At 36.7% G+C, this 23583-nt stretch overlaps 4 protein-coding genes across 11 annotated transcripts in view; 3 read left to right on the top strand and 1 right to left on the bottom strand.

The window, feature by feature from the left end:
• Window positions 1–17259, top strand: part of cnc (cap-n-collar) — a 36771-nt gene extending 19512 nt beyond the window's left edge. For 3 of the 8 annotated variants that reach the window (XM_064359213.1, XM_064359211.1, XM_064359214.1), the window contains exons 4-11: window positions 9110–9267; window positions 9322–9507; window positions 11126–11569; window positions 11630–11723; window positions 12938–13184; window positions 13245–13377; window positions 15659–16291; window positions 16345–17257. In XM_064359213.1, coding sequence (XP_064215283.1) covers window positions 9110–9267; window positions 9322–9507; window positions 11126–11569; window positions 11630–11723; window positions 12938–13184; window positions 13245–13377; window positions 15659–16291; window positions 16345–16497 — 2048 coding nt within the window. In that variant the 3' untranslated portion in view covers window positions 16498–17257. Of the gene's footprint in view, window positions 1–9109; window positions 9268–9321; window positions 9508–11125; window positions 11576–11629; window positions 11724–12937; window positions 13185–13244; window positions 13378–15658; window positions 16292–16344 lie in introns of all 8 variants that reach the window. The other 5 variants (XM_064359212.1, XM_008201789.3, XM_008201790.3 and 2 more) reach the window with 5 other exon arrangements.
• A 1162-nt stretch (window positions 17260–18421) lies between these two features.
• Paip2 (polyA-binding protein interacting protein 2) lies at window positions 18422–20218 on the top strand. Its single transcript, XM_963621.4, has 4 exons — window positions 18422–18601; window positions 18716–18889; window positions 18946–19049; window positions 19434–20218. Exons 2-4 carry the CDS (start codon window positions 18719–18721, stop codon window positions 19579–19581), a joined length of 423 nt encoding a protein of 140 aa, XP_968714.2. The 5' UTR covers window positions 18422–18601; window positions 18716–18718; the 3' UTR covers window positions 19582–20218.
• Window positions 20219–20318: 100 nt separating this feature from the next.
• On the bottom strand, window positions 20319–20891 carry LOC657227 (uncharacterized protein). The gene is made up of 3 exons (XM_963698.4): window positions 20741–20891; window positions 20582–20690; window positions 20319–20537 (listed from the first exon to the last, which is right to left on the bottom strand). Exons 1-3 carry the CDS (start codon window positions 20745–20747, stop codon window positions 20471–20473), a joined length of 183 nt encoding a protein of 60 aa, XP_968791.1. The 5' UTR covers window positions 20748–20891; the 3' UTR covers window positions 20319–20470.
• Window positions 20892–21061: 170 nt separating this feature from the next.
• hook lies at window positions 21062–23577 on the top strand. The gene is made up of 2 exons (XM_963770.4): window positions 21062–21925; window positions 21974–23577. The coding sequence occupies exons 1-2, from the start codon at window positions 21556–21558 to the stop codon at window positions 23482–23484; spliced, it is 1881 nt and encodes a 626-aa protein (XP_968863.2). The 5' UTR covers window positions 21062–21555; the 3' UTR covers window positions 23485–23577.
• Window positions 23578–23583: the final 6 nt, after the last annotated feature.

The following is a 23583-nucleotide window of genomic DNA, read 5'->3' on the forward strand; positions in this document are numbered from 1 at the left end:
ATGTGCAATATAAACAGATAATAGAATAGATGAAAGTGATTTTTGATGGTGAATACACCTGTTGCAAGCGCGAGTCGACGGTCAAATTAGCATATCGAATAGCCAATGAGCTTGCATCAATGATGTAGTTAGCTTTACGAGTGTTACAATTAGAAAAGAGTCTTTGTTGGACACTCGGCACAAATGTTAGCCACTTTAGATGAGATGCTTGCAAGTTGTCATGACTCCAGACTTTGGTGTTTTCCTTGTGCATGACGCCACGCTTCTTAGGTGATACAACAAACAATGTAAGCACAATTCATTCAGTGGCCAATGCTGGGGACAGACCTTACTAGACACTATGCAGACTAAAATGACTAGGTGTTTTACAGGAATTTACAACCTGACTACTTTATTCAACCGGATTACCCCGTTTACACTCAGACTGGGTCAAAATTTAGCACCATCATACCAACTCACCACGAACGACCAGCGCGCAAATAATACGCTTTCAAACCAGATATCTAATGTGCACCTGCACAGCCAACAAAATCAAAAATTCCACCCCGAGCGTCCGCTCAATACCACAATCAAAAAGGATAATTGCCAATTGTTTCATTTCGTTTTATTTATTCACAAGTGAAAATCGACAATATAGAAAACAGAAAAACGTAAAAATATTACGTTCCTTTAAACAAAAAATTAAAAATACCATTACGTACCAAATTCCATCTCGAGCGTCCGAATGCATAATGCAATCAAAAAGGATAATTTTTTATTGACTTTTTCGCAGTAATCGAAAGAATAACTATTTGTTTTATTTTGATTCTCAAGTTTTGTGACAATTTACAAAAAAGAGCACAACAGTAAGTCATCTTGTGTCTAATTTAATAAAAAGACAAATGATAAACGTATAAAATTTTACGTTTCTTTAAACAAAAAGTAAAAATACCGCCAGTGCCAGTTGTCAACTAACGAATTTTTTGTTCGTTTCTAAAACTCAACCAAAAATTGTTTTTACGACAATTTAATTTAATGTTTTTATTTCTAATGCGAATTGTAGGCAAACACAGTTAATGTAATGTGAACCATTAAGTTACTTTATTCGGTAATAGAAAAATAAAATAAGAATAAAATAGAAAAAAAAAAGAAAACACTCAATGCAGAGCCCTTTAGTCAACTGAAAAACCTTAACTCAAATTCTCCGAGCAAAAACAAGTAAATAAATAAAAGCAGAACAATAAATAAATGAATTTAATTTGATCGCCACGAGAGAACAAGTTTCTTTCAGCGATGGTTTGTTGGCCAACGGATAATCATTAGCTTATTTTTTGACTTGGTCAAACTAATTTCGATAAAATCGTAATAGAGAAGAGCGATCTGGACAAAGATTTTCAAAGGAAGTTTTTCTTTTGGTGGTAAAATTTATTCAGGAAATGGCCAGGTTGTAATGGCACCTTCTGCGAAAGTTTTATCGAGGCGATTTTAGTGAATTTAATTATTCCAAATTTAATAACGGGAATTGTGTGGTGGAGAGGCTCCTCTGTGGTGTGTGATGTCTGTTAAATTAAAAAGTCAAAGCCTGTCATTAAGTGAATATCTCAGAAGAAATTCTTTGCTACCTTTTTAAGTGGATTACAGTCAGAGTCATCCTTTGTTAGGAATTTAAGATTACATTGTTACAACACTCGAGTGGGCCCAAGGTCTCTACATTTTCAGTTCTATTGTTAATAGTTCTTTGCCTCCTGCCACCTAAAACAATAACTGGCGATCAACTTAAATCATCCCAAAATGTTTGGACTTGAATAAGGCTTGGTTAAAAACTTCGTTCTGATGGTTTCCAGGATGTGTTGATTGTTTTTTGCGCGGGATTTAGCGTGAAATCCATTTAATTCGTTAGGGGTGGTTGTTTGTGAGGGTTGATTGCGTCTTGATGTTTGGAGGAGCTGTTTTGGTTGCATTAGAAGTCGTGAAATTGTGTGTTGTCAGTGCTTTTGCGGTGGAGGGGCTGCGAGGTCCTGGAGTCCTGTAGGTGGCAATGGCTGATGGAAATGTAAGATTGTAAAAAAGTTGCAATGCAATGCTATCATCATTCGGGGTTAGAAGTAACTGGGGTTCTGCCCCTCTCTTGGTAGCCCCTCTGCCCCCTAAGCAAGTTCCCTTTCTCTGGCCCCCATTGTCTGAGTGGCAGCCATATTAGCTTGGAGCTCGCTCTGTTGGGCTGGGTCCTGATTGGCTTTGCCTGTTTTCAGCTCCGCAGTCATAGCTTCGATAGCACACATTCAATTCCTGCTGGTCGTGCTACAGTAATGTGTCGACTTAAAATGCTTGGTGTCCTGAGGTTTTGTGTTTGGCGAGGTGGACTGTGAAAGGACATGATATTTGGATACAGTGTGTATTTATCAGTGCTTCGGTGATTTCTGTTCCAAGGTATGTTTCCTTCCAAAACAACATCATTTGCTCACTGATCTGGTCTTTACCTATGCATCTAAGTTGAGGATCATTAAGGGCGACAATAGGGCCTATATGAAATATTAATGATTTTTGTTTGTCATAGTTTTCACTTGTCAAAAATCTCGCATTGTAGCCAAATTTATGATTAATGATTTACTATAGGTAGGCATACTCCAGGGAATTGCACCATGACACGACGAAATTATTTCATTTTTCTAATTTTGAGTAATGGTCCTGTCTGACCATTTCGGACCACTTTTATTTATTTTTTCCTCAGGACCATTTTACCAGAATCTACTAAACTAGACACATGGCAGTTAGATTCTTCCAATTGACACAAATCAAATTCCTGCAAAAATTGAAATACAAAGAAAATAATGATTAAAAAAAATTATTGTCACTTCGCGATTTGTGAAATAAAAAGCGCGCGAAATCCGAAGCAAGGATTACTAAAAATTCGGTTAAGTGACGAATGTTTGGAAAATTGTTTAAAAATCCGGGGACTGGGAGACGCGTTCCGGCGGGAAATTCGGCGGTGGGTTCCGACGGCCGCCGAAAATGGTGTAGTTTGCCGTCGAATGGCGTCGGGTTACACTGGCTTTCCTTCCTGAGCAAGCACCAAAAATGACTATATTTGAGATAAAATCGCCAGGATTCGGTTCTTTTGCTGTCAAACGGCGTGCCGATATCATCGCCGGTCACAAATTTCTTGTAATATTATTTGTTTCTTAGAAGCCATTAGTCGAAATGATTTGAAAATGAAGCACTTTAAAAGGTGAAAATTGCCGTTGCTTTATAATATTTCTAAAGATTCCTATCTTAAATGATGTGGTTGAGGTCCGGTCTGAAGTACCTTTTTGGACCTGCTGTTGTCCGTCAGCGTTCCTTTTGTTTTGTTTATTTATCTTTCATGCAGAAGAAATAGTGATTTTTGACACTTTTTGTGCCCTCAAGTACCGAAGATATTATAATGAAGGCATTATGTTGTAACGAACGATGTTTTTTTAAGCACTATCAAAATAACCCAGGGATATCTCTTATTTTTTTATTCGGGAAAAAAGCGTTTCAGAAAAATTGCGACTAAAAAAATATTTCATTTTTTGTATAGTGTTCGCTATGTAAGTTTTTGACACATCAGTAAACGTAGTAATTATATTTCCTAGTTTCTGTTTTCAGTGAGAAAAGTCAAGATAATTTATAATTATGTGTTTTTTTTAATTTTGAAAATGTTATACAAGCTACGTTAAATTTATTTTAGCCCCAGTTAGCTTACTTGAACAGCAGTTGTCGAAATTAACTTCGACAAATTGTTTGAATGAAACAAATTTCTAATAACGTTTATTATTAATGTTTAATGTATTTTCTCAAAAAATTAATGATTTTTTTATGTTCGAAGAAAATACATTTAATTCATTAAAGTTCGAAGATAATACAATTAATTCATTAAACATTTTTTGTAACGAAATAATGTTTCATCCTAACTGTTGGCTTTACCTTGCTATTAGTGGGTTTAAGTTTTTTTTAAAACAATTTTAACATAATTCCGACAAAAGACTAAAGCGATGTTCAACGCGGAATACAAACTTCGATTTCTCGATCAGGTATCGCGATGATTAAATGATTCACTAACTTTTTTCTTGTGTCTGTACAGAAATTTTTATTAAAACGTTCAGTATATTTTGTACATTAAAAGTGCAAACGTAAAAATGTTTACTGTGCACTGGTTGTAGTAGATTCGATACTGTGACTATCTTTAATTCGAAAATTCATAAAGTATTACGGTTTTAACATGGTGTTATCTTTGTTTCATATAAATAACATAGAAAGTCTGAATGTAGTTAAGAATTTTTTGTGTTAATATTTTGCGCCGTTTTTTGATTTGATTTGGTGAAATGTCGATCAGAAAATAACGGTGTTATGATCTAAATTTAACAGTTGCCCGGAAATTTTTATACAATTTAATACATATGCACGCAATTTTCGTTTTTATAATACATGATAATAATAAGAATATTTTTAATTCATTTTTATTGGAATTTATATGAACGTACTATTTATACGATTATTAAGTTTAAGAGCCTAAGCTAAGTATAATAAAAAATTAATTAAGTGAAATAAAATTTGGTGCGGCTTTAGCAAAAATTCTACTGAAAACAATAATTAAGAACAATTTAAAATTTTTGCCTTGACTAATATTTTAAATATCCAAAAGGAACGTTTTTGTGCCTGAATTATTTTTATCTTAAGGGCTTAAATCATTAAAGATACCATTGGTGGCGCGAACTTATTTAAGGGAAATTTAATTCTTTGCAACTTTTTTGTATTTTTAATTTTATTCGCAACTTTTTGAAACATAAATTTCGTATTCTTTCACATTTTTGTTATTATTTTTTTCAAAATTTTGGCCATAACTGTTTTACTGTTGAGTATTTAATGTTCTGTCTGTAATTTTTCTATTATTTTGTCTCTAATGTTTTTTTTTAAACAAACCATAGGGGCATTAGAGGTCTTCAATTTAGAGGTCTTCAATTTTTTTTCTTTGTAATTGAACATAGAACTGTTTGGTGGGTTTAGCGATATAAAAAATTCACCGCTTATTATTAAATAAATGCGTTTTTTGTTTTGGGGTGGTTAATTAATTAGTATCAGTGCGTGCCAGTATTTTTCCCTACGTTTTTTAATCCTTTTTTGAGTAGGTATTATATTTTGTTGACATCGCGGATCTAGATTATATTCTTTTTGTCTATATTGTTTCAAAATCTTCAAGGCCTACCTCTGCAAATTATGTTTAAACTTGAGCGCAACACTAACCACTTGCACCAAGTTAAATCAGTCCAAAATAAATCAATTTTCACAGTTTGAAAGTGTTCCGAATGTTTAAACTACAAAAGAATGGCAAAGCAATGTGGCGAAAATTAACTGTCTCGAAAAAAATGCGTACGAGCGGATTTTTCACTCTAAATCAGGACGAGCATTAGTTGTTCACACGAGCTTATTTTGGGGCCTAAAATCCCTTACATTTATTCTTTTTACTATGTCTTACAGCGCACGCTAAAGCCGAACACTGAATCCAAAAAAATGTATGATTTCATAACGCCCTATCATGCTTAAAATTAAAAATGAACCAAATGTGGCTTCATCCAATTTTCACTTGTTTACATTGAATTATTCTTATTCGCTATCTTGAGGTAATTTGTTCAAATCTTTTTATTTTTTTCGAAAGTCTTGTAAGAATGAAAATCGAGTCAAAATTATGAAATAGAGAAACTAGTACCTATCGTCAGGATTAAAGAGAAATAAGCCGTGAAAAAAGTAAGTCTTTGATTATCCGACAAGTCAGAAGCATTTTCTGATCAAAATACTTTACATAGGTATTAAAATATATTTTATTTGTCAATTAATTATTGCTATTTTTTAGTTTCTTCTTGTTTTAATTATTTGGATTAATTTTAATCCCATCAAATAAAAATAAAATTCGTGTTGGTTTAAAATGATTGAAAGCAACGTGAAATCACCCGAAAATATTGATTTTTACACTTGCGAAGCTTGAATTTTACAAAATTAGACGATTCGAATTGGTCACTCTCCCAGCAAAATTTTGAAGGTTTTGTCTTATAATCGTTTATTCTAGCCTTCACAGGGGCACAATTAAGGCAACAACCATTTCGATGTAGATTTTAATCACTCCTAATCGTGTAAAACCTTCCATTTTGTATTGAAAAGATGAAGTCATCGATCCGTCGTCTATTGAAGTCGGTGATTTCAATGCCGGCCGACGTGCCGAAAATCACCATTCGAGTGAAATTCCTCGCTTAAAACCAACAGAAGCGAAATATTTCATCACCAGTCGGCAGCCTTATCCTCCTCGGTATAGTTTTAATCAATTTCTTTGATCGCGGATTAGCATAATGTGTTAAAAAAGCGGCCAGATGCATGTTGCAGTTTTCTGCAACACATTGCATATGAATAATGTTGTAATTATGCGTATTATTTATCAACGCGTCCACACGTCTTTATTAATGTCGGCACGAGAAACGCACACAACAAAATGGCTTCCAATGGCGGCGCTCTTTGACGTGCATTCTTTATACGCGCAAATGGCTTTCCGGCACACGGCAACATAATATATTCGAATTTAATTTTCAAGTTACGCCTCTTCATATATAAAATACTACATTAATCATCGGACAAAAATCTATTCTTTTTTGCGCCGGAGAGGGGAGCGGCGATCAATGGCCGGCGCAGGATTCAACGCTAATCACGTTTTTTCGAATTTTTACCATTTCTGTGTTTATATCAGGAGGAATCATTGACTTGTAAGGTCGCTCGCATCAGTTACACAAACAAATTCGATTTTGCTGAAACACGGTGATACAGCATGTAAAAATACACGTTAGATGCATTACCTCGTAACTTCTCGTTTTGTTCCTTTTGAACTCTTTGTAGCATTGTGTTTGGACACTACACTCTTATTCAGAAAACATCGCAATGTTTTTAATAATTTAGACGCGATCTTTGGGCCGAAGGGTGGGCTTTCAGCTTGGGTTTTAAGGTGTTACAGTTAACTTGCGACCAATGGGAGATTAGAATTAAGGCCACACGAGTGTGGGGGTTCAGAGCTTTCAGGTAACATTCAGTGGTTTCGCGACGGATCATTTCAGTCGATCTCATTAGTCCTTTTTCGCTTTTTTCCTTTTTGTTTGACCTTGTTTTTGTGAGAGGAACAATGGACGACCGTTATGTAAGTGGCTTTTTCGCGAAAAATCCGTCGGGAAAAGATTTATTTCCACTTTTAAAATAAAATCGTAGCTTTGCTCTGCGAGCCATTAATTTGCTTTTGACAGATTTCATTGCATTTTCATACACGAGTTCTCGCCAAGTTATGCGCTTCTTGTATGTCTTATTAAATTAGATACAGTTTAAGTTTTTGCACGTAATTAGTAACGAGCGAACTTTTTGATGTAAGTTCATTAGCTGCAAGAGCATGCTCAGACTATTACTTGAATTAATTTAAAACTTCGATCGTACACTCAAAATAATTTCTTATGTGATAAATATCAAATCACGAATCACGAAATAAATCTTCGTGGGTCAGCAGAAATTTGCCGTTTTGGCCTTCCTTATACTTATTAGCTTGGTTGGTAAGCACAAAATTCGAAAAATTCGTAATGTACTTTACATAATTGCCGAAATTTCGTCAATTGTATTTTCATGGATATGCGTGTGTGAGCTATGATTTTATCGCCAATATTTGTAATTAGTCAATAAAAAAAGGAAGAAAACGCAACTATGTAGAACAAGAAAATTTCAACTTTGCGATTTTGTTTGTTTATTAAATTATAAGTTAGTATTTGTCGGTCAGAAAGCTACTATGAAATAATTTGATATTTGCTTGGTTGTTCCAACAATTTTTATTTGTAACGAAAATTATATGCATAGGTAATCGTAATTTACGACTATTTTAAGTAGTTTAAATAAATGATTCTAAATCGATACTCTAAAGCCCGTAGCCTAATATCAAGTAATATTAAATGATAGGTTAAACTATTTAAATAAATTGCAATATTTCTTCAAGGAGAGGAATTTCATGCATTTATGTCTGAACATAAACCTGTAATAGCGGAAATATTCAAACTTATGATTTGATACAATGCAAGGGATTTCAAATTTTCAGGATTTTTACAACAATAGTCAGAATTTTTTAATCAGGTTCTTCTTTATACTTTACTTCTTTACTGGATCAATGTTATCCTCGAACTTTATGATAACGATTTATTGCATAATTTATTCATTTTTAAATGGTAAAGTGTTATTACTTTTTAGTGTTCGTATTTAAAATTGAGAAAACGTGAATTAAAACAATTCTTTTATTTCCAACGGGGTCCTAAACAGCCAAAAGATTATATTCTATTATTTTAGGCCACAAATAAATTAGTGTTTTTATATAAATACTTTACGGCTAGATATAGATTTAACATTTTATATAAACTAGCTGGACAGGTAAACTAACTTAGCATTAGCTATTTTAATATAAATTAGCAGCTAGTTTATAAACTAAATGCAGTCGAACCTTGTTAATAATATGACAACCATTATCCTAGTAATACAAGTAGATAATGGTTTAGCTAGTTGATAAACTAGCGAACCATAATTTTCTGGATAATTTGATTGAATTTGAAGGAAGTTTAGGTAAATGTAAAATACAAATAAATTTGTATTTTTTTAAATTACTAAACAAGAAATGAATAATTCTTTAAATAAGTAGGTATGGGCTTATATTTTTGTACTGATATTCCATCAGCATTGGTAAAATTAAGTATGAAAAAAAGGGGACATCAGTTATTTTTTGCAACATGATTCGCTGTTGGCCACCTGTTACATCAATGTTGGTTATTTTACCAACTAGCCAAAGCATTAGTTAATTTGTATTGCGAGAAGCTAGCAACAGTAATGCCGAATTGTTAGACAAGCATGTACGAATTTGTACAAATAAGTGTCTTTTAATGACAGATTTGTGATTAGGTACGGTTTTTGTACAGAAAATGATTAATTAAATATTCGTGCGGAGCTCAGAATTGGATGTGTTTGTAATTACGTTTGTGGATAATAGTGATTTGAAAAATGGAGTATTGTTCGTAGATTGCATGGCATTACCATAAATGTTTCGTCTTTGCAGGGGAGTATGTAGTAAAGGCCGAGGAATTATCAGAGTCTTTGACTGGAGCGGATTGTGGCCCCTCGTGTGATTTACCACTAGGGGACCTTTCATTGCCGCTCCCAGAGTTTCTCCTTGACGAAGCTCTTCGTCTTGTCGAATTAGACGACACACCCCAAGTGAGTGTTAAAATGAAAAGTAAATCGATTCGATTTTGAACCGTACTGTTCCAGGAGGCCATTAATGTTAAAGAGCTTGAAAATCTCGCCGAAGGAACTAACGAAACTGAACCGTCGACTAGCGCGCCAAAAGCCAGCGAGACACCTTCAAGTTCGAAGGATTCTGACGACGATTTAAGCATCCTCACCGACATGATACAGACGTCGCAATTCCACCATCCCCATCACAGGGCTTTCCAGGTATTGTTACAGATTTACCCAATAGGACGGAACCATAGTTCCTATTCCTATTGTGCCGGCAAATGGCAAACGCTAGTCCCGCTTATTTTTTGCTTTAACTAGTTGAAGTGAAGGTTACTCGAAGTGGGGGGTTTTGCAAATCTCGACTAGTTTGTCGGGAGGTTACAGTTGTGTCGTTTCGTGGTTTTTTAAGGGTTGATTAGGTGTTTTAACAAAATGTATTTCCCGGATTTGAGATTTTCTGAAGGTAGGTCGACCTCGCGTTTACGTCCTTTTTGTGCGAAATTACACGTTTAAGTTTTCATTTCTTAATCCCAGGAAATACATGCATCTACATCGTACTTAAAATAAAATTAACATTACCTTGTAATTTTATTGTCAAGGTATATTTTTTTACATAACCATATTATTTTTATAGAATAAGTCTAATTAGTTGATGTTTTCGGTTTTAAGATGTTGGTAATTAAAGATGCTTGTAACAAATTGTTTTCCTGACGTGAGAAACAAAATTTCTTCGACAAAATTAGTTTATGCCTACCGGGCTTTAATTATTGAATAGCAGCGATTTCCAGAGAGGTAATTACTTTGTACTTATGTAACTGTTGATTAATTATTTTATCACAATCGTTTGTTTACCGCATCGAAAAACTCGCCCACTAATTGTGTGCCCTTTCGGTGAAATTTCCGATGACAGATGAATTGTGTGCACTAGGTAGTGACTTCTCCTTTGTAATTTGCGGGTTCTTCTTGTCAAATTATCATCATGTCGGGTTACCATCATCGGCATCCTCTCTATCCTTTGTTAAAATTTCTTTATACCTGCCAGCGGTATCAGGTGTAAAATGTTTTTCCAGACTCGTACGCGCACCGGACTGGGTGTTTTTTACCGCTTTTTTGAAATTTTTGATTAATTATCGTGCGCCGAGCATTTTCCCGTCCCTTTTTGTGTCGAACACAAGGGTCTCGTTGAAGTTTTCTAAAGCTTTCATTATGCAAGGTTAAGGCCTCCGCACTCATACGCTTCCAGTTGTTTCAATGTTGAGGCGTTTCTTCGCACATCACGCATCTGTTAGGCATTCGATTTTGTGACATGTTGACCACTTACTGGGCAAATTGCACGTTCGAGCCATTAGAAAGTGGTCTATAGAAAAATTTGCGGCCGTAACGAATTTATTGCAAAATTCCGGGCGCGTTTTTTCCAACTGGGCATTTAAATTGCTTTCAATTCAATTTACCAAACGCCGCAAAAACGCAACTGAGTTACTAATTTATTTTTTCATTTTTCCTATGGATTAGACTGGATATCCATGTTTATGTTTACTTAGTGAGAGTTTCCGTGGGAATACGCCTCAACAAGAGTCAAGTGTTTTATTCAGCTGTCACCTCGAGTGCTTATTTCCACTGGATCAAATTAAGAGACCAAAACATCAACCTGTAACAAATCCACATTTCTAATTCTTCGACTTTTGGTCAATATTGGTTCTCCTCTTGATTGCACTTCAGCATGTTTGCTTAGCTTAAACTATTCAACTTGTGGACGGGACGACGGAAGCAGGCATTGAATATGTCGAAGCAATTATTAAAAAATTCCAGCCAAAAATGACGCTTGTCTCTCTAGGGCCGTATGCCTTTCGTGCGCACTGTGAGCATGGAGCAGCGATGGCAGGACTTGGCGAACTTGCTGAGTCTTCCTAGTCCGGGCGACACCAGCGGCATGCCGCACCCCTTCAGCCACCACCACCCCCTGCACAATTACAGCCACCCCCATGCCCACGGCATGGCGTACAGTCCGGAGGCAACCAGGGGGGTGCTTTTACACAACGCGACCTTAACACCCCCCATGGGAGACATAAACGCCACAGTGCCATACAATAATATCGGTAAGTCGGTTTTGACTCGACTTAAGTTTTTATTACTTAATCCAGTGTTCTTAGGTGGCACGAACTTGGGCAATGCCGTTGCCACTTCAATGAACCTTACGAACAGCAGCGAACCAATGGGCGAACCGAATTCGGCACCCCATTACAAGCTCGAGCCGTCGCACGATATGATGTATTACCAGGTAAAGGTAATTCGGTGCGGTTTGAGTGAAATTGTTGACTTTTCTCTCCTGTTTTACTAGAATAGTACAACTGAGCTTAATCAGACTGATGGGTTTTTGTCCTCGTTTTTGAACGATGAGGACCTGCAGCTTATGGACATGGCAATGAATGAAGGTGAGTGCTTGTGGACCTTGATAACGGAAAATTCCTTATCTCGTATCTCAAACTCGAGTACTATCGATATAATCTCGCACGCAGATAACGCGCTAAAATCGTACAGGTATTTAAGTGGCGCATGCGCGTCCCGTATGACTCTGATTTGAATAATCCCGCTTGATTTGTTTACGCTATTGAATCCATAATTTGACGTGATGTTTTTGAACTTATGTAATTACGTCCAGAGCGAAGGCCAAATTACGGCTGAGGATGAATCGTGCGCAATCGTCATTAAGGTAAAAAGATGAACAATCGCGAAGGCGATTTTCGAAGCTTTGAGCTCAGAGTGGCGATAAAAATATGCGTGTCTTGGGTTATTTTTACATTTAGCACGTACGAGTATTAGATTCGAGCGAACAGGTGGCGTCGCGTTAACTAACAAAAGCGCGCTAGTTACATATTAATCGTTTTTTGGTAAAGCATTGTTTGGTCATTACGTGAATTTTTAATTCGTAATGTGTGGTTCTTAATGAGAAAAATGTTGAATCATCGTTCGGGTTATCCTTGAGACTTGCCTCAAACTGATAAGGAATTCACAGCCAACGAAACATTGTTTTTAATCAGTCTTTTTACTTTTGTGTTCGAACTACAATGTGTGACAATTTCCGAAGAAATTTGCGGCACTTTAGCGAAATGAAAATTTCCCACACCTGCGCCCCGGGTCAAGACTGCTGTTGTTTGATTTTGTGTCTTTGTTGTTGTTGCTGTTGCTGTAAATAATCGAAGTTGCCGTAAGTCCTGCGTTATGTCACCGCCGCCAACACAACAATGGATTTTTTCAAAAATTTACGTAACTCGCGTGGTTTTTTCTGGAAATTATCAGGTTTATAGATCAACATATTGTTGATAACATGGAAATAGTGCATGACGCAATTGAGCACACAGATGATTTAAGTCATACCGCATTTTGAAAGAAATTCCATTCAAGTGAGCCGATTTAAAAAACATTATTCAAATTATTACTCGGAAATTCATTTTTTTACGTCCAACACCGGATATTAGACTTGGCAAGCGATTAATCAATACCAACCTTATCGCGATGAATGCTCAGAAATTTCCGCGATTCATTGTGTAAAACCCGAATAGTAGGTATAGTAAAATAATTTCAAAATCGGACGCATGCGCACGGTGCGACACGCACGACTTTCAAAATGGATTTTTCGGCTTTCCAGGCATGTACACAATGCGTATGTTAGATAGCAACAACGCTGTGAGCAATTTAAGCATGAACGGGGCCACGGGCACCACCACATCCCTGTCCCGGACGGATGTAGAGAGGATGGACACCTCCAGCGACAGCGCTGTGAGCTCCATGGGCTCTGAGAGAGTACCATCGCTATCAGATGGCGAGTGGTGCGACGGCGGTTCCGATTCCGGACACACAGCAGGGGATCACTACGTCACAGACTATCATCAAACGTACGAAAAACCAACTCGTATATTTTCCTCTACTAATCTCTTGGTTTTTCCTAAATACAGAAAATACAGACCGTACGATTACAGCTATACGAGTCGGCAACATGCGAGCGCCCTGGCAGCCGCCTCAGATGCCACCCGAATGCCGCCCGTTGCCCAAAAGAAACACCAAATGTTCGGAAAACGATACCTTCAAGTAAGTGACCAGCCTGTATATCGCGGTGGGATTGAATGAACGTTTAATAGTCCCAATAATGGGCGTTTTATGAGACATAAAATCTGTATCAGTGTTTCGTTTGGTGTTAAAAACGAATGTCAAGTCAATATTAGAAATATTCACCGAACTTCATAAAGTCACTCACTAATCAGTAATCACTGCAAAAGTGTGTGGTTATGCAAATAGTTAATTAACCACCTAATTATGTCATTATGGAACAATGGAAAAAACTTTGCTGTTGATACTTTGTTTGTTACCCAAAGAATATTAATCAGTCTATCAATATTTTGTCCTACAGAAGTTAAATACCTGCATTTTTTTGGGATCACACGAACGACAAAAGTTAATACTTGTTAGTTATTTTCTATAAAAATCCTTAATTACAAATGTGAAGACGCGATAAGTAAACTCAATTTTTTAATTTGTGTTGTTTGACCGATTTTAAAATCATTTTGGGCTTAGCGTTGTTAATTCTTCGTAAACTATTTTTTTACGCAATTTATTTACTTCAAGTTGAAGTCTAAATCGACAGAAACAAGTGTTAGAGTGAAATAAATAGTAATGAGTGTCTGGTGTTTTTATTACATCAACGGTCTCCCCAAAAGGTGTTGCTTTATTTAAATAAAATATTACAAAGATAACTTGCGTAAAGTGATTTTATAACTAAAGCCTCTTCCTTATCATTTTCAAAACACACACTTTTCGAGAAGTACTTATTTTTATCAAATTTATTATACAAGGTGATAAGAATGACTGATTGAGTTAACAATAGACCACTTTCTCGTCGAGCAAAACTGCAAACGGATATGGTTTTGGTTACATTTGATGTAACAAGATCGTTGGTTGGATCCCTATTTAATTTTAATACAGTTTGGAGCGTCAAATTGTCAACAACCGGAAATGGTACTATTTTTAAATAAAAGGCACCGAGATTTTAAAATAACTTTATTTTATTTATTTACATGTTGCGGTGTTTTACAACAGTATATCATTACTTATTTGTAACTGAGTTAAGTGGTTTTAAACAAAATTACTTTCGCCAAAAACATGAGTTGGTGTTAATTTTTTAAAATATTTATCAAAAGTATATCAAAAAAAATTTTTTGATAGCTCTTCAAATGAAGGCGGAAGAGATTGAAAAATTAAAAGCGATAAGCGTAAGAACGAGATGCCAGACAAATCGGTAGGTAGTCAAGTTAGGGATGGGTCAGACAGTCCATAAATCATCAATGTTAATTCTTAGCACCAACGGGGGTGCAGTAATATTCCGGTAAAATGTAAACGAATATCTTTCTTTTTCAAACCTTGCAAACCACATTGGCCGATTAATATGCGTAATCGACTGGCAAGAAGTCATTTCAACTTTAAATTTATTTTACCCTTTATTTGAAGAATCAGCAACTTGAATAAAATTAAACAATAATGAACAGTTGGGGAGGTGGTCAAACTGTTCAATTTTACCTCAAAGAAAAATTAATAGAAATATAAAATAATAAAAAATAAACAATATAGAAATGAAAATAAATTTAGAAATTACGTAAGAACTAAAAAGAAAATCTATAAGAAGAAAAAACACTTGTGTAAAAAAATGAACAGAAAAAAATCTTTAGCACTTATTATCAACAACAGTCGGCAATCCATTTGAGCAAAGTTAATTATTACAAATCAAATTTTTCTAGTTTTTATTACCGACAATTAACGATTTTTATTTTCCGAATACACTAATTTGGTCTTAGTTAAGACAATTTTTTATAAAACCAAGTAAAATTCAATCGACGTTTTATCGTTTATTCTGATGTCAACAGTAGAGAAAAACGTATTAGTATTAGTGCAAAACTATTTTTAATTTAATCAAAAAATCATTTTAACAAGCTTTCCAAAATTTTTGTCTAAATCTAAAGTTTATTTATGTTCTTTCTTTATAAATATAAAAACACAGACAAAAATTTGTTGTTTTATTTCATCTCGGGTTTCATACTCGGCTTCATATTAAAAAAATGTATCTTTTTTCCACTCAGCGATTTAGTTGAGTTGTTAACTATGATGATTTTTATTTTTATTTTTAATATTTTTATTGATAAATATGTTTCTAATTTTACAGTTTTTTTTTAAACATGCCTTACATAACTGGAATACTTAGTACAAAATGTTATTTTAATTCTTGTAAGCACACAGATAATATTAAACACGTAATCGTTGCTAAAATCTTGAGGAAATATTGGTTTTTTACGAAATTGCACCGCATAATTCCGCATTGCAGGAGCAGGGCGCAACGAGCGCTGTGTCCCACCAGCCCCCCGTCAAATACGAGTACCGCGACCCCACGGCAGCCCCCTACAACAGCTCCCAGCCGGAGGGGGCCGTGGGTCCCAAACCCTCCGAAATGAAGTACTCGTGTTCGATGGAGTTCGGGAGACACAGCCACTTGGTGAGAAACTCCCTCGACCACATCCAGCACAACCATACGTACCACCTGCCCACTGAAAGTACGGGGGCAATGCAACGTCCAGTTTCGCGCGACAAAACCAAGTCGAAGAAGGGTGACGAGGAGCATTTGACGAGAGATGAGAAGCGAGCTCGTGCCTTGAACGTTCCGATCACCGTCGATGATATTATTAACTTGCCGATGGACGAATTCAACGAACGCTTGTCCAAGTACGACCTGAGCGAGCCGCAGTTGAGCTTGATTCGCGATATCCGCCGTCGCGGCAAGAACAAAGTGGCGGCTCAGAACTGCAGGAAGCGCAAGCTGGACCAGATTTTGAGTCTGGCTGACGAGGTCAAAGATATGCGAGATAGGAAAATGCGGCTCATGAACGAGCATGAGTATGTCACCGGCGAGTGTCAGCGCATGAAAGACAAGTACCAGCAGCTATACAGACACGTTTTTCAAGTAAGTGGGGTGACTTGAGCAAATATTGGTATCTGACGATTTTTTCGGTGCAGAATTTGCGGGATCCGGATGGGAATCAATACTCGCCGTACCAATACAGTCTTCAGACGTCTGCAGATGGGTCGATATTGGTCGTCCCTCGGTCCAACTCGACAATGACGAATCCAGAACACAAGGAGCCACCACCTCAAGGTCACAAAGATTGAACTGTTGACTAGTTTTATATGCATACATTTTTGATGTAACACTTTAAAGAAAGTTCCATTTCTCACGGCAAACGTTGCTCAAACATTATTTTTATACGCATTGATTTTGGAAAAGTTTTACTGTATACAAAAACAGTTTGATTTAACGGGCATTTAAACGAAGAGTTGGTGCTGAGAAAAACATTTTCTATTGATTTGTATCTGGGTTAAGAAGCTTTGAAAAGTGCTTATTAATTTTCTTTGTCTTTAAGCGTTATTTCACTATAGAACTACGATAATATATTTTTCTAATACATGAAAATATCAGGTGATGAATATGCCTTTTTTTCATAACATATTGTACATAGTTATTCTAAGTAATGGATGAATGCGAGTGACTGACGTTATTGGTGCTAGGAACTGGGAGATAGTGGAGCTAATTTTCATGCCAGTTAGACGTTCTGTAATCATCATTTTTGAATGATGGATGTGATTTATTGTAACCACGTTATTTTATACAACTGTAGTACCCGTACTTCTTGGTTATATTTTACTTAGTTATAACATCTTCATTAAATTACTAGGCTAATATTTTTTATAAATCGTATAGGTTTTGTACATTGTATATCTTGTAAGTAGCTTATTAAGTATCCCTGTGAATGTGTAGCATTTCGTCAAGTGAATTGCTGGGTTTAATCTTACAGTTTGTACACTTAACATTGCTTTTACAAGCAACTTATATTTGGTTATTGGTGCCAATAAAGATCTCTACAATAAACTACACTTGTCTTTTCTTGTCCCGTTACCGTGAAAAAAATTATTTGAGCAACTGGCCGAGTAAGGGCCAAATTACAACAGGAAGTGGATATCAAGTTCGCACTGGGCGCTTGGACGCAATTCTGATTTTAGCGCCTCCTTAAGCCTGCTTTTGAAACCCGAAGTACTAATTTACGATAACTGTACTTTCTGGCAAAATTTTCTAAAATTACGTCGAAATTACGAGTATAGGGTCACGTCACTTATCTTAAAAAAACATTTCTTTGTTCTTTGTTCCAGTGAATTCTTCGGCTCATTTTACACAAGACTTAAAATTTTAAAACAACTACGAAGATGGTCGTTTCTTGGGTAAAATCAATCATTTTCAATATGAAATAAATTGTTCTTTACGTTAACTTTTCGACAAATCTACATTTTATATGCTCTCCGCAATATAAGAACATAAGAAGTGTTTTACATAATTTTGCGGTTGTAAAACAATCAGCAATACTTATTACAATTATGGATTGCTCTAATTGGTCAAATGATGTAAGGATGGGGTAAACAATGATTATTAGAAAATAAAAGGGAATAAAGGAATTATTGGTTTGTGAAATAAAGAAAATACAACACACAAATAAAATGCACGTACCTTCGTATGGCTTCTGCGTTGACTAACTGTAGCAAGACATTAAAAAAAAAACAACACCAATAAAAAATCTTTATTTCTATGAAAGTTACAATAAGCGACGTTTATCAGTATTGTACAAAATAAAAAATACACAATACGTTTCAATATATGGCACTCAAATTATTAAATTCAACACATCAGTAGGTAAACAGAAAAAAATTCAGCAAAAATCACGTGGAGGTTTAGAGCATCCTTGCCAGGAAAAAAGGAAATAGGGATGAAGTCAACATATCTGAAAATTAATAAATTAATTGGTGAGATTTTTTGCCGCCAAAGTAGGAAATATAGGCAACTGTTCATACACCCTACTGAAGAAAGTCATTTAAAGTAAAAATTCAAAGCAATAATTGCATCTACAATAAAATACAAATTTTAACAATTCGCAAACACATAGATAGAGGTTTTATGCAAATTTATTGTTTATTAGATTTTTAAACATTAACCCATTCCATCAGGGAACTGGTCGGCTGTAGCGCTGCGTCGCCAGTATTTCGAGCATTTCGCAGTACCCGTACTTTACGCAAACAGCTTGTTTGGTTGTTTGACAATAGAGTTGATATCAAGCAAATCTCCGTTTTTTTCCACGATTTAATCGCGAAAACGTTATTTCTTGTAATCAGACGAAGAACCTAATCAATTATCACCATTCCGTTATCAAGAATCGCAATTGCATCCTTTGTAAGTACGAGCATTTTCCACTCCAAACGTTCCATTTGCTTAAAATGGAGGAGAATTATTCTGCATATATTAGAGTCAATAACGCGTTCGAAATATAGCTGTTTCTGATTTAAGAGCATGAAAATGCCCAGCAATCAATCATCTGAGAACGGCCTTTACGACTATGAAGACACCACCTACATTTCGGAAAGCATAGAAAATAATGGAGTTGAGGAATTCAACGCTTCAGCGGAGGATGACTTTTCCGAATATCTGTGGATGGAAAACGAAGAGGAGTTCGACAAAGAGGTATTTAGTAAGTTACAAGCACCCAACCAGCTTACACCCCTCGCCCTTTGTCACAGGTCATGCAAAGGCTTGAGGAAGAAGCCCTTATGGAAGAATGCATTGAGGCTATGCTAGCAGACGAAAACAGTGAAGTCTCCTCAAATCATGTTAACGGGGTTGAGTAAGTATTTTTAGTACTTTCAAACCTGAACGTAACCTTGACTGCAATAACAAAAACAAGCGAAAAATGAAGAACCAAAATCGGCCTTGACAGGTGATCGTGGAGTTCACTATTAAAACAAGCGGGTTTTTCAAAGTCGAAAAACCTTGTCCTGACCTGCATATTAATACCACGCTACTTTCTCTACTATTGGCCATATATTGTAGTTAAAGTACGTGATGTAAACACAGCCAAGTCAGTAAATTTTGATTTTGGAAAAATAAATACAGTTGGCCTTGTTTTGGTTGCGACTCCTTAGACAAACAAGTTTTTGTTGCAAGATAAGATTGTTATTCTGTAATAGAAAAAAGTTGGAGATTAACTGTTACTTATTTATAATTTCAGTGATAACAACGAAATATCGAACATGATCAACAATCTAAAGTTGGATTGCCCTGAAGTTGTTAAGGAAAGCAATCTCAACCCGCTAGCTGCGGAGTTTATACCTGGGGGATCCCCTACAGCTGTGGAAACCGTAACCGGTTCGTCTTAAGTCGCTCGATATTGCATATTGTCCTGGAATCTCACATGTACATATTTGAAAAAAATAGTATTTTTTTATTACTTGCATCATTACTTTCTCCATGGAGATTATTTATTTATCAGTTGTAAATTTCGGTAATTTGTGAGATTTATAAGCTCTTCATGTAAAGATTTTTTGTGAACTAGGTATACTGTATAATTGAGGATTTTTACAATTCTTCTTTAAAGCGTAACGATCTCATTGTCAAGCGTTATAAAGGAGTGTCCAACACTTTGTGTGATTAGAGCAGCTTTAATAACCCTCCTCTTTAGTTGCTGCAACATTGTAAATTCAGTAGATACTTGATTTCGTTGGTGTATAAAATCTACAAAAAAATCCTTTGTAAAATCATTTTTTATGTAATTTAAACTTAAAAAACTCTGTTCTCGCAACAATCTCAAATTATACACAACCTTCACGTGGTTATGTAGTGATAATAAGGCTGTGCGAGTACACAAAAAAATACTTTTGTACCTCTTAGCTATCATATCCGTGTTTTTGCTCTCTTCTGTTCAAGAGTTCTTATTTTAAACAATAACTTGCGTTGGTGCGAAATACTTTGTTTGTATGGTTAAATTATAAAAAAAATAAACTTGACCTCATGTCAGTGTTCTATTGATTTGTACCTTCACCTACTAGTGTGTTCCTGACCCCTGTGACCCAACCCGAAACATAGAGGAAGGTTGAAGCGTAAAGAAAGGTCCACAAGGGCTTGAAAATTTAATGAACAAAGTAATGATTACAAAACTGTCAAATGGGTGGTTAATACTTCAAAAAACTGAGAATAGTAAATGCTACAACTGCCCTGTAATTCCATAGTACAAAATATATTATATAGGTAATAAAACAAACGATTAATTTACGAGTGAGACTTAGATTTAGCTTCTTCTTTCTTCCGCTGTTTCTCTCGCATCATTTCAGCATCCCTGGAACATCAATCAGTACCAGCACTTCAAACCCACCTGCTCACCTGAATTTTCGTTGTTCTACGGTTAAACCATCGTTTTTAGCTTTACCTTTCGCCAGTTCTTGCTGTTTTTTCTGGTTTTTTGCTCTGGCGAGCTCACGTTGGTTACCACCTACAAAACTACGTCGAAATATCACATTCACGCACCGAATTACTACTTACGGGTCATTTTTGTACAGGAATTAGTGGGACTTTTCAATATGTAACAACTATTGAAGGCCCCAAGGGCCGCAGCCTCTGCTAAGAACAAATTGCAATTGAAAATCAGTGAAAATAATAATAGATTTAGTTGTGAAGAAAACCGCCAGGGGCGCTGATTGTAGCAGCATCCGTCTCATTTCTAGGATTTTTTTCCCATTATCTTGTGCCCTTTTGACTTAAATGCTTATTATGCATGCTGTTTTAAGGCCAGTGAGGAAGTATTAATGATGTTTAATTGTTTATGTTCATTAGTCTGGGGCGATTATTGTGGTTTCCAATTTAGGTCAATCTGGGGAAATTTCATATCGGTGAAGATTGCACCAAAAATGGTGCTGGCACCATGAATATTACAGTCGACCAGACAATCGCGCGCAAGGAAACTTATCAAAATAATCATTATAAAAACATCTCCTGACCGTTCTAATGTGTTTCTATTACAAATTAAAACTTAACTGAATTTTTTATTCTCATATTCAAGCAATGCGCACACCTACCACCGTGGACGATCTGTCATTTTGCGGATTCTAATGTTCATGGGTGCTTCACCGACACGTGACTAATTTGAACACCAACACTATTTGTGTTTCTTTCGTGTATCTGCTCGTTCAGTTTATCTTTCTTTTTCTACGTAGTGACGTAGCGGAGTTGTTAATTATTGTCAAAATGTTAAGATAATGACAGTGACATTTGACACGACAATGTATTGATAAATATGTCTCACAATTATAGGGGTCAATTTTTACAAATTCTTCCCGTCTAGTCCATTGATAAGCGACATGTCACACGGTACGATAAAAATGAATCCAAGTAGTGGAATGTGTGAAAGTTTGATAACTTGGTTCCAAAGTATAGTGCCAAGTAGAGCTCGAAATATTGAAGAAATATGTGATGGGGTTGCAATGTTAGAAGCTTTAATACAAATAGCACCGGTCCACTTTAGCAAATTAGAACCAAAAATAAAGCGAGATGTTAGTTCAAGTTGGAGGCTGCGTGTCAGTAATTTAAAGAAAATTTTTGAAGCTATTAGTGAATATTATCAGGACGTCCTCACCCTCCAACTGCTTGAAGATGGGCGACCTGATGTGACTGAAATTGGGGCCAACAATGATCCTGTGCAATTATCCAAGCTTTTACGGTTAATTTTAGGTGAGTCTTTTAGTTGCCCAGTTCTAGTTTATACATTTTATGTCCCAGGATGTGCAATAAACTGCGAGAGAAAGCAAGAATACATCACCAAAATAATGGACATGGAAGAATCAGTGCAACAAAACATAAAACAAGCAATTGAACAGCTCGACTTAGTGACTGGGGGCCGTTCTGGCAGTCTTTTAATCCTCGACAGTGACACCAGAGTGTCCCAGCTAGTCGGCGAACTCGAGGTTGCAAACGAAGCTAAAGAGACCTTGAGTCAACAGTGCCAACAAATGGAGACCCAGCTCCACAACCTCCTGGAAGAAAACCAAGCCTTACTTGCCGAAAACCAGGCCCTTAAAGACAAAGAAAGCAAAGGTTCCGACCTCCGAAAACAGAACGAAGAGCTCAAGGAGGAACTTTTCAAAGCCGAAGTGATGCGAGACGACTTCAAAGCGAAAATCACCGAACAACAAAAACAGATCAAAGCCAATCAGGAAAAAATCGCCGAACTACAACTAGCCGCAAACGACACTTCCCGCCTGAAAGACGAAGTGGACGCTCTGTCGGAATCCGCCGCCAAGGTCCAAGTCCTTGAAGCAAACCTCGCATCGTACAAGAAAAAACTCGAAAAGTACGCCGACGCCAAGAAAACGCTCCAGAAACTGGAAGAGAAGAACATGGAATACCTGCAGAAAATCCTCCAACACGAGGAGGAACTGGCGAAAGTGACCAGCTGGAAAAGCCAGTGCGAAACCTACAAGAAACAACTCATGGAAATGGAGCAGAAACTGGACGAGGAGACGCAACGCGCCGACAAAGCCCAGTTCAACTGCGAGAAGCTTGAGAACAAGTTGGTCGCTCTCCAGGGTGAAAGAGAGCGGATAATCCAAGAACGGGACGTCCTGCGTGAGGAAATGGACGAGCTGAAGCTGGGCCACCCGAAGAAGGAGGCGGGAGCAGCCATGGCACAGGAACTCACCCCAACTGAAATGAAAGAACGGCTCCGGTTCTTAGAAAAAGAGAATAAGACACTCCGGACGTCTCTGCAAGAGCACGAAGCGAACCAAGCCCTTCTCGAGAGCGCCCTAGCCAGGGTTGAGAAACTGCAACAACAGAAGCGGTCAGCCAACCAGACCGTTCTGAAGCTGGAAGCGCAGCTCGAAGAGCTGAAGAATAAAGTGGCGAGTGATGAGCCACAACACGCCGATAGTTTAGTGAAGGAGTACAAGCAGAAAATTGCGACGTTACAAGAGGCTTTGACGGTGAAAGAAAGCGAGCTTCAGACGGCGCAAGCCAAGTACACCAGGAATCTGGAGAAGGCGAGGGAAGTGGCACAACAACTGGAGCCGAAAAGTAACGGCGGAATTGATTCTTTGAATAACACAAGGCATATGAAGGAGATGGAAGAGCGACTGATGGCTGCGGCGTTTTATAAGCTGGGAATGACCTGCCACAGGGAGGCCATTGACGAGAGGTTGGCCGTTTTGAGCGCCGGCCAAGGACAGTCGTTTCTGGCGAGGCAAAGGCAACCAACGCCCAGGAAACAAATCCAGAGGTTTAAGTCAAAATAACGTAATTTACGTTGTACTATTTATCAATCTGCTATATTTTAATCAGTATTTTAATATATTGTTTATCGTATTGAAATACATTTGTTGAAAAAGTGTTTA

The sequence above is a fragment of the Tribolium castaneum genome, chromosome 10 (genome assembly GCF_031307605.1).
Source record: "Tribolium castaneum strain GA2 chromosome 10, icTriCast1.1, whole genome shotgun sequence".
Taxonomy (NCBI): Eukaryota; Metazoa; Arthropoda; class Insecta; order Coleoptera; family Tenebrionidae; genus Tribolium; species Tribolium castaneum.

Coding starts and splice junctions, on each gene's coding strand:
- Paip2 (XM_963621.4), top strand. CDS start 18,719: ATGAAAATGCCCAGCAATCAATCATCTGAGAACGGCCTTTACGACTAT. Junction 18,890..18,945: donor AAGAGGAGTTCGACAAAGAG/GTATTTAGTAAG, acceptor CCTTTGTCACAG/GTCATGCAAAGGCTTGAGGA. Junction 19,050..19,433: donor AATCATGTTAACGGGGTTGA/GTAAGTATTTTT, acceptor TTATAATTTCAG/TGATAACAACGAAATATCGA.
- hook (XM_963770.4), top strand. CDS start 21,556: ATGTCACACGGTACGATAAAAATGAATCCAAGTAGTGGAATGTGTGAA. Junction 21,926..21,973: donor GCTTTTACGGTTAATTTTAG/GTGAGTCTTTTA, acceptor TTTATGTCCCAG/GATGTGCAATAAACTGCGAG.
- LOC657227 (XM_963698.4), bottom strand. Junction 20,538..20,581: donor GTAGAACAACGAAAATTCAG/GTGAGCAGGTGG, acceptor TTGATGTTCCAG/GGATGCTGAAATGATGCGAG.